The sequence below is a fragment of the Euprymna scolopes genome, chromosome 12 (genome assembly GCF_053919585.1).
Source record: "Euprymna scolopes isolate OS-2025 chromosome 12, ASM5391958v1, whole genome shotgun sequence".
Classification (NCBI taxonomy): Eukaryota; Metazoa; Mollusca; class Cephalopoda; order Sepiida; family Sepiolidae; genus Euprymna; species Euprymna scolopes.
Window position 1 is genome coordinate 134,986,071 of NC_136493.1, and position 14,708 is coordinate 135,000,778.

A 14,708-nucleotide genomic window follows, 5' to 3' on the forward strand; every position below is an offset into this window, starting at 1 on the left:
CGGGAATCATCAGTGCAGGATGTCACGATTAACACCAGTTGATAGATTCGAACCCGGCAACAGAAGCCATCTCTGACTTCATGGTGCTAAACTGTTGTGTTCAGAAAATGGATCTTACCTGCTCTGGGGAAAGTATTTTTCTAATTTATATATGTACATATATATTTATATAATAATTATTAATTTAGACCTACAGACAGTTGTGTTTCATGCTTATGCAAACCTCAGTGTAGTGTAACAATCCCTACCAATAATAATTATATGTATATGTTATGTATATAACTGTACAGAAGGTCAGAAAAAACATTGATACCGTCGGTTTCAAGCCTAATATAAGGAGGACCAGTTAATGATAAATTATGTTAGGCTCTCATAAGGCTTTTAAAAATACTTTTCCCAGGGCAGGAAAAATCCATTTTCTGAACACAACAGTTTGCCACCATTTTTTATGAAGATTAAAAAGCAAGACATCCTTTGGAGGAAGCCAGTTAAATCCACATAGGGTTACTGCCGTTTCCATTTGTTTTTAATAACTATGGACCAAACTCACAGTAAATCTGAAATATTCGAATTTTTAATGGGGAAGTTGTCCATAGTATGTCTTTTAAAACTGCTTAAAATACGCAAAACTAACTAAAATTTGGGGAATATTTATTAATTGGTGTCTTATATCTAGTGCCAAAATTTCACGGAAATCCAAAGTATCCGAATTTTCACAAAGATCTCCAAACTCATTGTTTTACCCCCACTTTTCTTTTTTTTACAAAAGGGTCATCACATATCAAGGCCCAGAAACCACTTGAGGATAAGGGTTAATGTGTGTATTGTAGTCATTTGCGACAGTTGCGTAATAATCGTTTGTAGAAGTAATTTGGTATAATTAGATCATTTACGACTTGAAGATAAGGATATTGTAGTCAGCTGGAAAGTAGACCAGCAGAACAAATTTCCACAAGCGGGCAATTCTAAGGAAGAAGCTTTGTTCATGGAATTGGTGTTTAGGTTTAGGCAACGATAGGGGGTGGGGGAATTTATTGATAGTGATTTTGGCTAGACTGTTTTTGTGAAGGGGGACCATAGATTGGAGCTCAGTCGAACACTTGCTATGAAAATAGTGATAGAGCAGGAACAGGCTTGCAATGTCTTTTCTGTGGGAAAGAGGTTGCAGAGAAGACAAAAGGGCATCGCTCACTAGAGTGCGAAGTCTGTTTTGAACTTTGTCAAAGCAGGATAGAATGCTTTGCAAAAAACTGCACGCCTGTGGAACTCTCTTCCGATTGCCTGCTTTTCAGCTGATTACAGTCTGATTGCCTTCAAGTCCAATGTAAACAAGTTCTTGATGAGCTGTCCCTTTAAGTAATCCAATTTACCAAATTTCCTCTACTAATGATTACGATATTGTCCCATTGACTACCATACATTTATTAACCCTTATACTCGAGTGGCTTCCGGACCTTGATAAGTGGTGTGTAAAAAAAAACAAAACAAAAAACTAAACCTAGTCTACATTACGATCCCTTATATATAGTAGCTGTATCCCAAAATGCTTAATGATCGGTTAATTAGTTTAGGAATGAATTCTGTACATACAAATATATAAACATACACACATACCGAACTTTATATAAAGATTTTCTCTTTCCATTTTTTTTTTTTTTTTCAGTTTTTACCTTCACCATTCTTCCTTTGAGTCAACTGTCTGTGTACAAGTTTGACATTTATGTAAAGAAAGAAAAAACTGGAAACAAATAAAAATTAAAATAAAACTGAATCGGTGATTCAGCATTCCTATTCCACACCACTGATCCATATAAAAGAAAAGAAAATGAAAAGAATAGAAGAAAAGAGATTCAAGGAACGATACTATAATAAATATGAAAAGACATAAAGAGTAGTTTAATGGAGGGGGTGGGAGTAAAACTATACCCCCACCCCCACCCACCCAACTCGGCCTGTACAGATTGTGGGAACCAGAGGCAAAATGTTTTCATTTTAGTTGAGAAAAACAAGCCGGAATAAAACTACTTAACTGATAACTAATTTCATTTTTCTGACATCCTGTAGGTAAGTCCCCATCCCCACCCTGTATACCTCGATCAAGTAACCTTACTGTATATCTCCTTCTGGGATATAAATATGAGGCTGAGGACCACTTGTGAAGTTAGTATTTCTTAGAAACTACCTCCTTTGACCTTTGAGAACTCTACCAAACTCCTCCGACAGTTTGGGGTCTAAACACTTGAAATTTTAGATATAGGTTCCTTGGACATGGATCTAACTTAATAACTTGATTTGAGCCAAAACAATAAATGTTAAGAAGTCATAATAGGGGTCAAAATTAAAAACATTGATCGTTTTTTTTTTTTTTGCTTAGCATACACCTCCAAACACCCGGGCACCCATGCTTGTATATCCATAAAAGTGAACGTGTCTGTGTATCTATCTGTCTGTGTGTCTGTGTGTGTACATTTCCCTACGCAATGAGTCAATTTTAAGTTACAGACTCGAAATTTGATATACAGGGTACTGAGATTTGGGAAAATCGATGTGATCAGTTTTCGTCCAGAAATTTTGCGATTAAGGGGTCAAAGTTCAACGATTTGACAGTTGAGAACTCTACCAAACTCCTCTGACAATTTTGGGTATAAAGACTTGAAATTTTTAGAGATAGGTTCCTTGGACATGGATCTAACTTAATAACTTGATTTGAGCTCAAAACAATAAATGTTAAGGGGTCATAATAGGGGTCAAAGTTAAAAAAATTTACCGCTTTTTTTTTTTATTGTTCAACATACACCTCCAAATACTCGGGCAACGCCGGGAACCCATGCTACTATGTCTATAAAAGTGAGTGTGTCTGTCTGTGTGTCTGTGTACATTTCCCTACTCAATAACTCTGTCAATTTTTAGTCTACAGACTCAAAATATTATATATAGGGTACTGAGATTTGGGAAAATCTGTGATCGGTTTTCGGCCAGAAATTTGGCTGTTAAGGGGTCAAAGTTCAAGGATTTGACTTTTGAGAACTCTACCAAACTTCTCTGATAAGTTTGGGTTTAAGCACTCGAAATTTTAGGTTCCTTGGACATGGATCTAACTTAACTTGATTTGAGCCCCAAACAATAAATGTTAATGGGTCATAATAGGGGTCAAAGTTAAAAAAATTGACCTTTTTTCTTTGCTCAGCATACACCTCAAAACACCCGGGTACCCATTCTAGTTAGTAATAAAATATTAGGAATAAATTAAAATCAACATTAGAAAGAAAGAACTAAAATCTTTATTACTTAGGAACAAAATAAAATCAATACTGCTAATAATTGATTTAAAAAAATAATACTAGTCTTGAATAGGGTTCGGACAGCAACTTATTCTTTCCATTGTTTTGACTCTGGAGTGTGTATCCGTTGATATTATATGCTTTTATATAGAGTGATGTGGTTCTCGGTTGATCAACTGTGGTTGTGCCGAATATATACTCGAGAGTCAAAACAATGAAAAGAATATTCTGTTGTCATAGCCTTTGTAATGAATAACAGTATCTTGCTACAACATTATTTTTGCAATAACCTAATAGTAATGAATAACAGTGTCTTATGACTCTGATTGAACTTACCGTTAAGATGTTTTCTACGGATTGTGAATAATATATGCTGTGAAATTGCTTTGACTTGTTTCCTCTTTCTTCTGTGGTGGAAGATTTGAATGGAACACTGAGCCTAACTTGACCCCCACTGTCGACCAGTTCCAGTTGTGTTGGAGAATCAAAATCAGGGGAAGAAGTCACAACGTTGTAACTAAAAACTTCGACTTTGTCCAATCCATGGACTGTAAATTCTTGTCGCAGGTGTTCCGTCATTTCACTATCCCATTCTTCCCCGGTTTGTCGTGCAGAGAGGACGGGAAATTTGCTGTAAAAAATTTTAAATATTTATTAGGAGTTGATCAGAGAGAAAATAAAAAACTAAAATAGCATTTAACAGAGCAGATATATCCACCAAAGTTCAACGGTAAATGTAAAAATGATTTAAAGTTAAATTAAATCTTTATCTCTATATATATATAAAAAAGTGATCTTGTCCATCTGTGTGAGGAATGGTCTCTACCAAACTCCTCTGTTAATTTTTGGCCTACAGACTTGAAGCTTGATATATAGGGAATTTGGACCTGTGGAACAAATTCGATTTGGTCTTTAGCCGGTAAAAGTAGCTGCAAAGAGGTCAAAATTGAAAAAAAAAAGGCACTTGGCAGGTTAAAGTTGACGTAAAGTGCTCTTCTATACATGTGCAAATATACATTTATATGTTAGGCAATGTAACTTTTTAACGTTTTTGTATGTATATGGATGTGGCTCAGAATGTAACGAATAAGGTTGGAGAGTTATATGTTTTGGTTTCGATTCTATCTGATGGCATCCAAGCCACTCTTTTTAACTTTTGAAATCATTACTAGATATTGGGACAATATAATGGAAGCCTCTGTTCAGTCTCGAAAGACAATAGATACCCCCTGTAAGGGTAACTGTGCATGAAATTGTGAGGCAAGGGTTGCGCAATCTCCAACCACACGTCTCCTACAATATAATAATCAATAGAGAATCGGCTCTATAATAATAAATACAAAATTTGCATAAATCAAAATATTATATTTAAGCATATTTTATGATCGGGCAATGCCGGGCAGCATGTTAGTTACAAAAAAAAAAAAAATAAATAAAAACTTGCTATAATATCAAAGAACAGTGATTTTTTTTTAATTTAACATTGAAATATTTTTTGTTAAATGTTCAATTATGTATTTGTTATAACTTTTTTTAGATTGTTTATTGTCAATCACTCTTCCATAAAGAAATTTCAGTTATAAGTTATTAAACAAGAACATAAGTCAGTCATGAGACTGTTAGATCACCAAAGTTAAGCAACGTTGAGTCTGGTCAATATCAGGTGGGTGACCATTTGGGAATACCAGGCGCTGTATGTAGGAGAACCTTGACACTTCCATGCAAAAACCGCAGACTCCCTGCCTTCCTTGAATCTCTTATACCACTCAAACACTGATGCTTGATTCATGCAAGATGGTCCAGAAGCAGTCTGAAGCATCCCATACGTTTCTGTGGCATTTTTTCAAGTTTAAAACAGAATTTTATTACATATCGTTCTTCTAAAGTGTCCTCACGCCCAGATTGCATTTTTGGAATTCACCAACTGTGACAATCAGGCTTTAGTAGAGTGTATTCCAATTACTGCTCTAGGTGTTCATTTGAACCGGAAATCATAAAAATTTGTCAGTCATCTCATAAGATGTATAGCAATAACATACTGAATTTTCAAGAGTCTATGACAATTTTAAATGCCTGTACAAAAAAGTCTGGAAACTTATTAAAGACACCTTGTAATTCCATGCAAATAATACAAATTATGAATTCTTCATCTAAAAGAAATTTCACAAAAAAGATCCTGTCATTTCATCAAATAACACATTTTGCGGGCAAAAAAAGGAAAAAATCATATTGTCATATTATTATTGGATTCTTTGCGATGAGTAATTTGTATATTTATTGATTTATTTGCGGACTGTTATCCTCAACATCCTAGTTGTTTCGCAACATTTCGGCCAACTATTCCTCTGGCCTTTTAAAAAACATGGTGAGATGGCAACAACTATGGAAGGCAATAACTATTAGGGATACAGTTAAGAGACTCAGCATTTCTGTCGCGGTTAGCCACTTGATGGAGGCCGGAGGAATACTTGGTTGAAACGTTGTAAAACAATTATGAACATGAGAATAACAATCTGTAAATTAATAGATAAACCGTATTGTTATTTGTTAATGAATCTGAAGAATCAGTCACTAAACAGTAGAACTTCTCTATCGACAAGGTCCGAATCTTGGTAGGGGCAATGGTAATGTCAGAGTTACCTGAATAACAGCACTCTAGTGAAAACACAGGATGAGTCATCATCAGGGTTTGCCATCCTCTGGTCGTCTCTACCTTTGCATGCAACAAGCAAGCACGCATCAGGTACAGAAACATACACCCATGGAATAATAACAATATTGCCTTAGCACATGTGCAAGAGCTCTTGCTTTGCATGTTCTTGGCCAAACCTTTTTCAGCTTTGTATGCGACGACTGGCTGACAGACAAAAACTTGTAATTTTACAGGTCGAATAAATAGCAACAAAGAGGAATTTGTGCAAACCAGACAATCGTGGGATTTTTGCAAAAATCTGATTCGATCCTCCAACACAAAAAAAAACCCTCCTCCTTCTCCTCTTCATATTTCTTCTTTTTTTTTTTTTTTTATAAATTTGTGACTTGTAAGTTCATATGTTACACCGAAAGTATGCTGAATTGATGGCAATCATAAGCCCAAACGCCCCCCCACACACACACACCTCTGCATGGTAAGTTCACCAAAAAATTAAGGCAGCAAAATTCAAAAATAACTTTTATATCTGCATCAGATTTGTTTAACATCTATTTGTATAGGATGTCCCAAAATAAGCTAACAGATATGTAATTTGAATTCAACAAAAAGTATCATCCTATGATAAATATCCGCTCCTTACTGGTGTAACGATTTAGCTTCTTTTAGGATGACGTTTAGTATGTGTATATGTTTATATTTTTATATGTACAGCACCGTAAGGTAGGACAAATACCGTAACCAGGGTCCAAAAAAACATTGTATTTCAAATTGTAACTTGAAAAAAAAATGTATCCTAGGGCCACCGTATCCCGAGGTTCTACTTATTATAGTTTCCGTTGGAATCTTTTATTACTCATTTTAACTAAATCATAAAGACAATAACAAATTTTTTTTGAATGATAATTTTAACGATGCCACACATGGTTGCAAGAAAAGTACATGTTTAAAAAGAAAGGTGTTAAATAATTAGGACCGTACATCAGTGACAATTAAGTTAGCTAGTGTAAATTTTGACAAAAGTCACAGTGGGTGGATGATAATCCAGATCTGTAAAACAGAATTATTCCCAGGGTAGAATGGAAGATGGGTGACATAAAGTTGAGGCAAGGGCAACAGGTCAAACGGTAGACAAAACAGTAGTCAAACGGTGACAAATAGCATCACGTTTTTTTCGACCTGAGAGAAAACTAAGATTTTCAAATCACTCTCTCTATGGAAGCCGTACAAATGAGACAACACCAATGATGTAGAAAATTGATAATCTCAGCAAATGTTACCAATGTCTCTGTCCATCTGCGTCACTCATTTCGGTAAGTTAGAAAATAAAGTTAAAAAGTAAACAACATAAGATTTCATCAATACTTTTCTCCTGCGTCCGTTCTCTCCAAATAAAACTTTGAAAAAACTCGGCGGACGTCTCCTTGTATCCACTTTCTTATTTTTACAGCAACCATTAAACGAAAATGGTGACAATGAAAAGAAGTTGCGGCATCAGACAAGCACGTACAAACACTGGACACATGTATGTATTAAGACTTTTATTTGTTATTGAAAATGTTAGAAAACAAGACTCAATGTGTGAATAAAATTTGTCAACTTGTATTAAGATATATATATATATATGCAAAATATAGGATGTCTTGTCAGCTAAACATGTGTTAGTCTGTCTGCTAAGGAAAGGTGAACGCGGGCCCATGGATAAGTGAAGTTGCAGAGTAATTGGCAACTTGCGGGTTGTGTGAGTCAGATGAGTAGGTGATTGTCAGTGTTGTCTGATCTTTGTACTTGTGGCTCCAGGTTGAGGCTGGTAAGCTGGTTTTGTTCGTGAAAAGGCCTTACTAGATAGAAGAAAAAGGGATCAATGACTCAGGAGATTATGGCTTTTGGGCTGGGATTCGGATGTAGTATCTGTTTTGTTCTCAGAAATACTTCTTGATCAGGTCCCTTTTTCATTCAGGCGCCCTTTTTTGGGAAAGTGAATATCCATATTTTTACATACAAGGAACGACATTGTGTTTAACTTTGTCCTCATGAAGAGGCGAGTGAATAAAGACTCAGCAGTTTGGAATAACAGGTAATAAAAAATGTAAGTTCTCTCCAATTCACATTGGATACTAAAGGAAAAATAAATGTAAAGGAATGAACGATTCAACCAAAACAAATATAAAAACGCCTACAAAAGTTCATGAGAATCCAGGTGTTCTTTGCACCTTAGCCAAAATAAACTCTTGAATAGAAGTTATGACTATGGAACTTGAATGACGAGTTTATGCAAGTCGGCCATATTTGTTAAGAAAACTAAACTACATATATGTGTTTGTATTAAAAAGGCAGGACTTTATAAGTCACAATATAACTCTTTTAAAAACGTTTCATTACATAATTAAAGTTATATATATTATATATATACTAGCAGTTCAGTCTGGCTTTGCTCTGACCCTATACACTGTTCATAACTTTATGTGCATATATATATATATATATATTAAAAAGTTTGACTCATGTCCAGGTAACCTACATCTAAAATATCAACTGTTTAGACCCAAAACTGGCGGAGGAATTTGGTAGAGTCTGCAAGGGTCAATTCTTTCAATTTTGACTTCTTGGTAGCAAAATTGTCACCCAAAATCTGATTAAAAAGCTTGCAGCATGTCTGAATACCCTTTATGCAAAATTTCAAATGTTTAGACCCAAAATTGGCTGAATAGTTTGCTAGAGACTAAAGGTCCAATCCCTTGGCAGTCAAATTTTCGGACAAAAACCGATTAAATATCTTGCCCTATGTCTGAATACACTTTATGTAAAATTTCAAATGTTAGGCCAAAAATTGGCTGAGTAATTTCGTAGACATCATAGAGGTCAATTTCATTTTTAACTTTGACCCCAATTATGACTCCCTTAGCATTCATTGTTTTGGGCTCAAATTAAATTATAAAGTTATATCCATGTCCAAATCTGAATACACTTTATGTCAAATTTCAAATGTTTACACCAAAAATTGGCTGAGAGATCAAATTTGTTTAACTTTAACCCCTTAAGATTTATTGTTTGATCTCAAATTAAGTTAAAAAGTTTGATCCTTGTCCAAGGAACCTACATCTAAAATTTCAAGTGTTTAGATCCAAAATTGGCAGAGGAGTTTGCTAGAGTTTTCAAAGGTCAAATCGTTGAACTTTGACCTCTTAACAGCCAAATTTCTGGCCAAAAACCGATTAAAATTTTTTTCCAAATCTCAATACTCCTCATGTCAAATCTCGAGTCTGTAGACTGAAAATTGACAGAGTAATTTAATAGGGAAATGTACAGACACAGACAATTTCACTTTTATAGATATACTAGCATGGGAGCCCGGCATTTCCCGGGTGTTTGGAGGTGTGTTGAGCAAAAAAAAAAAAAAAAGTGGTAGTAGGAAGGTAGGCTCAAAACCGTACGCGAAGGAGAAAAGGAACGGGAAAAAAATGTAACGTCTTTGCTGTTACAACTACCGCCGAACCGGAAGTGACGTAGGTTTAAATTAAGACTAGACAATCGAAAAGAGGGGATGACTTTCAAAAATATCAGCGAAAAACAGACCCCTCCCTATAGAAAAATGCCCAGTTGAAGGTGAAGAAATTAATGTTTTGAGCCGATTTTTCGATATTTATCGTCTGAAATTCCAAGCTTCAAAACGATACTGATCTTGTGAAAATTTGTCACCTCTGTCGAAAGTTTTAGGCAGACATGCAAACATAGATACATGCATTTATATATTGGTAGCTCAAGTTCCCGACCCAAACCGATTAAAAAACTTGCCCTATCTCTGAATACACTTTATGTAAAATTTCAAATGTTTAGACTAGAAATTGCCTGAGTAATTTGGTAGAGACCGCAGCGGTCAATTTAAAATAATTCTTTACCCCTATTATGACCCCTTAACATTTATTGCTTTGGGCTCAAATCAAGTTATTAAGTTAGATCCATGTCCAAGGAACCTATATCTAAAATTTCAATTGTTTATACACAAAATTAGCGGAGAAGTTTGGTAGAGTTCTCAAAGGTCAAATCGTTGAACTCTGATCCCTTAGCAGCCAAATTTCTGGCCGAAAACCGATTACAAAGATTTTCCCAAATCTCGGTACCCTGTATATCAAATTTCGAGTCTGTAGACTAAAAATTGACGGAGTTATTTGGGGGGGGGGTGTACACAAACAGACAGACACACACAGACAGACACTTTCACTTTTATAGATATATATCGGTTAATTGCTCATTTTGAGTAGTCTAGATTAAAAATATATAGTTATAGGATAAAATCCAAAGAATATCCACTGAGTTTATGAAATAGTGCTCAAAATAAATAGAGTTGTTTATATTAATATTTATCCATACAGTCATGTACATGATTTGCTACATTGACATGACAATGTTTCGATCTGTAGTTATTAATAAATAAGATCTCATCATTGTTTTTTACCTGCTGAAATCTTAGTTCTTAATAACTACAGATTGAAGCACTGTCATGCCAATGTAGCAAAGCCTCTACATGTCTGCATAAATAAATACATATGCCCACACACACACACATATATATATATATATATATATATATATATATATATATATGATGGCTTCCTTCAGTCTTGACTGACTATGGATACTTACTGTAAGGATGCCTGCACAAAAAATTTTTGTGGCAAGAGTTGTGCAATCTCTAACCACGCCTTTCCTGACATTGTTAAATACCAATGGCAAGTGGAGGCTCAGGACAATTGGAAACAATGCCAAGATAAGCAGAGAGCACATACAGCGCCTAGAATTCTCAAATGGTCACCCATCTGGTACTAACAAGGCAACTTTTGTGATCTAACGAGAACCGGTGTGTCAATGTGATTATGCCGTGTATATATATATATATCTATTATATCTATAAAAGTGAACATGTCTGTCTGTCTGTCTGTGTGTCTATCTGTCTGTGTACATTTCCCTACGCAATAACTCTGTCAATTTTTAGTCTATAGACTCGAAATTTGAAATACCGGGTACTGAGATTTGGGAAAATCGATGTGATGGGTGTCAGCCAGAAATTTGGCTGTTAAGGGGTCAAATTTCAACGATTTGACCTTTAAGAACTCTACCAAACTCCTCCGACAATTTTGGGTCTAGACACTTGAAATTTTAGATATAGGTTCCTTGAACCTGGATCTAACTTAATAAAGTGATTTGAGCCCGAAACTATAAATGTTAAGGGGTCATAATAGGGGTCAAATTTTAAAAAAAATTGACGTCTGCGGTCTATACCAAATTACTCAGACAATTTCTGGTCTAAACATTTGAAATTTTACATAAAAGGTATTCAGAGATAGGGCAAGCTTTTTCATCAGTTTTGTTTGAAAATTTTTAGTTACCAATATATAAATGTATGTATGTATGTATGTATGTATGTAAGTATGTATGTATTTTGCATGTCTGCCTTAAACTTTCAATAGAGGCGACGGATTTTACCAAGATCAGTATCGTTTTAAAGTTTGACCTTTCATACGACAAATATCGAAAAATTGGCTAAAAACATTAATATCTTCCCCTTCAACTAGGCACTTTTCTACAGGGGGGTCACTTTTTTCGCCGATATTTTTGAAAGTTATCCTCTCCTTTAGATTGTCCAGCCTTAATTTAAAAAAAAAATGTTGCTTCCGGTTTGGCGGTGGTTGTTAACGTTAGGTTTTACCCCGTTCTTTTCCTCCTTTGCGGTATGGGTTCGAGCTTGCCTTCCTACTACCACTTTTTTTTTTTGCTCACCATACACATCCGAACACCCGGGCAACGCCGGGCTGAAATGCTAGTATATATATATATATATATATATATATATATATATTTTATAGAGGGAATTAGACCTGGAGTCTAAAGAGCAGAGTATATTTTAATGTATTAATAAATGTATTAAGACTTTTAAAAGAACATTGGCCATAGTACTGTAGATATATAATAAGCTCAATAGGTATATGCATCCTAGAGCTATATTAATATTGAGCAAAAAAATTAATTGTAAATTATCAATCAGTTTCAAAAGGAAAAACAAACAAAATCAACTTAAGTGTACAATCGTTTCGGAAACGATGTTCATTTTATTAAAATTGACAATAATTATTGACAATAATTGACAAAGGTTTTGTCTTGGAACATACTCTCCTAATCAACAAAAAATAAGGGAGGTGGGGAGAAGTTTAAGACACCAAAATAAAACTAGCATTTTTGTAGTAAGTAAGGCGGATATTCCTTATTGCGCTTCATTAGAAAATTTGTTTTAAGTTCAGACAATATATCTTTGGGCATATTCAGAGACAAGATACAGCAGCATGCCCAAGGATATACTGACTGAACTTAAAACAAATTTTCTAATGGAGCTCAATATTTTGGTGTCTTAAACTTCTCCCCCTCTCTATTTTTTGCTGCTTAGAAGATTATATTCCAAGACAAAACCTTTGTCAATTATTGTCAATAATTATTGTCAATTTAATAAAATTAATATCGTTTCCGAAACGATTGTACACTCAAGTTAATTTTGTTTGTTTTTCCTTTTGAAACTGATTCATAATTTACAATTATTAATCTTTTCACTCTCTTTATCTCTCTCTCTCTCTCTCTCTCTCTCTCTCTATATATATATATATATATATATATATATATATATATATATATATATATATAATAAAATTTGATGTTTCTGTTTCTCTTGCTTGACTTCTACTTGTGATGTTATGAGGGGTGCTGATGAAGAGAATTTTGGAATTATCTAAACTATAATAAAAAAGATAAACTCTTCCAAATCGATTTAGAAATGATCGTACACGAAATATTTGTTGTGTTTGAATTTCTGGAACATATAGGTATTGTGCTAATTTTATTTATCTCAATCTAATTTACACATTTTCTGGAGAGACAGATATTAACAGAGTCTTATGAGACCAGCTATAGTTCCCATTTGTTTGGATTTGGAACCAACGATAGCGATGTTGTTCTGATCTTCTGTAATGTATAAATAAATAAATATGGCAAAGATGTCACATTATTCTTTTATTTTTTAATTTTTCTTAATAATTGAGCACTCTGCTGGACTTCTCTCCACTCTCTCTCTCTCTCTCTCTCTCTCTCGTGGTTTGTCTCTCTCTCTCTCGGTTTGTCTCTCTCTCTCTATCATAATCTCTATTTATATAAAGCTATGAGCTATATTAATTTAGTGGTGTTTCTTCATTATTAATGATTGAAATATTGAAGTCTAAGTAAATCCAATGTAATCTACTTAATTGTCATGTCGTAGTAATGAACATATCCAAAAATTATCAAAAAAAACGACGAGATAGAAAATTAATTATTAATGAAAAAAGATTTTGAAGACAATTAGCAAAAATTAAGTCTTGCTAAATTGGCCTAAAATTTTATTCAGAACATAATTACATCCCTTTTTACAAATGAAACTTTCCAATTTCTTTTTATTTTTTAGCAAAACTCAGTTTTTACAAAACTGAATTCTAAAACTATTTTTATTTATAATTAATTTTACACCTTATTGTTTTTTGTAATTTTTGGATATGTTCATTACCACGACATGATAATTAAGTAGGTACCATTAGTTTTACTTGAAATTCAATATTTCGATTTTTAAATTTCAGTCCAATAACAAAGTAGCACCAATTTAGTCTAATGCAAATGGAGTTGGGCAATTCAGATACCTCTTATTTTTGTGAAATATTAACAATAATCAAGAACATCCTCCCCCCCCTCCTGACCTTTCACATCATGACCTTTCACACCATGACCTTTCACACACAGCAAAAGAAATGTAAATGTACTCCTCTTCTCACTCTACATATAAGTAGAATCCAAAATTCTTTTCTTTGCCTTGTTTGTCCATGAGTGTCTGACGCCATTTTCCTACACAGTTATGATTTATGAGTCAATGACACTGCACTTTATCAAGGTCGGACGTTTCAAGCTAAATCTTAATTCGATTTAATCACAACACACAAACCGCAATAAAATAATAATAATAATAATAATAATAATAATAATAATAATACAAATGTTATATATCATTGGTCATTGGTGTGACCTCTTCAGTAAAGAACATATTTCCGGTTGTTAGCACTCCTCCCCTACACACACATAACTGCTGATATGTGCACACACAAACACACACTGATAGACACTAATTTAACAAAAGACAACTGACATGCGGCTGTGGGCAGAGGCTTTTCGAACTGATATGCTATCATGCACACACACATACACAAAGATATCTCAATTATATACCGGTTATCTACCCTTGTGATTTCCGATTCAAATTTCAAGTAAAACCAATGGTATCTACTTAACTGTTATGTCGCAGTAATGAACATATTCAAAAATTACGAAAAATGAGAAAGAGAGAGAGAGAGAGAGAGAAATAGCGGAGAGAACATAGCAGGAAGTAGAGAACACCACCTGGTGGCATTCTCTGCTTCTTGTTACATTCTCTATACCTATCTCTCTCTTTCATTCGAATCGTGGATGTGAAAACAATTTTTTTCTGCACGCCTCGACAGAGTGTTTTCTTTTTCAAGGTAAGAAAGAATACACATTAATTCTCGCATACACAATAAACATTTAACGTATATTTTAATGAACTTTTGTGAGTGTGTATCCGTTTATATCTTATATGATTTTATATAGAATGATGTGGTTCTCAGTTGATTAACTGTGTCTAATCATGTCGGATATATACTCAAGAGTCAAAACAATGAAAAGAATATGCTGTT

General features: G+C 34.2%; 1 protein-coding gene and 1 long non-coding RNA gene across 2 annotated transcripts in view; one reads left to right on the forward strand and one right to left on the reverse strand.

The window, feature by feature from the left end:
• The window catches only part of LOC145291497 (aminopeptidase NAALADL1-like), a 98,840-nt gene that overhangs the window by 59,268 nt on the left and 24,864 nt on the right, over positions 1 to 14,708 (reverse strand). Inside the window, exon 2 of the mRNA XM_080137401.1 lies at positions 3,618 to 3,912. Coding sequence (XP_079993527.1) covers positions 3,618 to 3,912 — 295 coding nt within the window. The remainder of the gene's footprint in view (positions 1 to 3,617; positions 3,913 to 14,708) is intronic.
• LOC145291498 (uncharacterized) overlaps positions 1 to 14,708 on the forward strand; it is a 32,434-nt gene that overhangs the window by 1,926 nt on the left and 15,800 nt on the right. Inside the window, exon 2 of the long non-coding RNA XR_013869428.1 lies at positions 7,382 to 7,456. This is a non-coding gene — a long non-coding RNA (uncharacterized LOC145291498). The remainder of the gene's footprint in view (positions 1 to 7,381; positions 7,457 to 14,708) is intronic.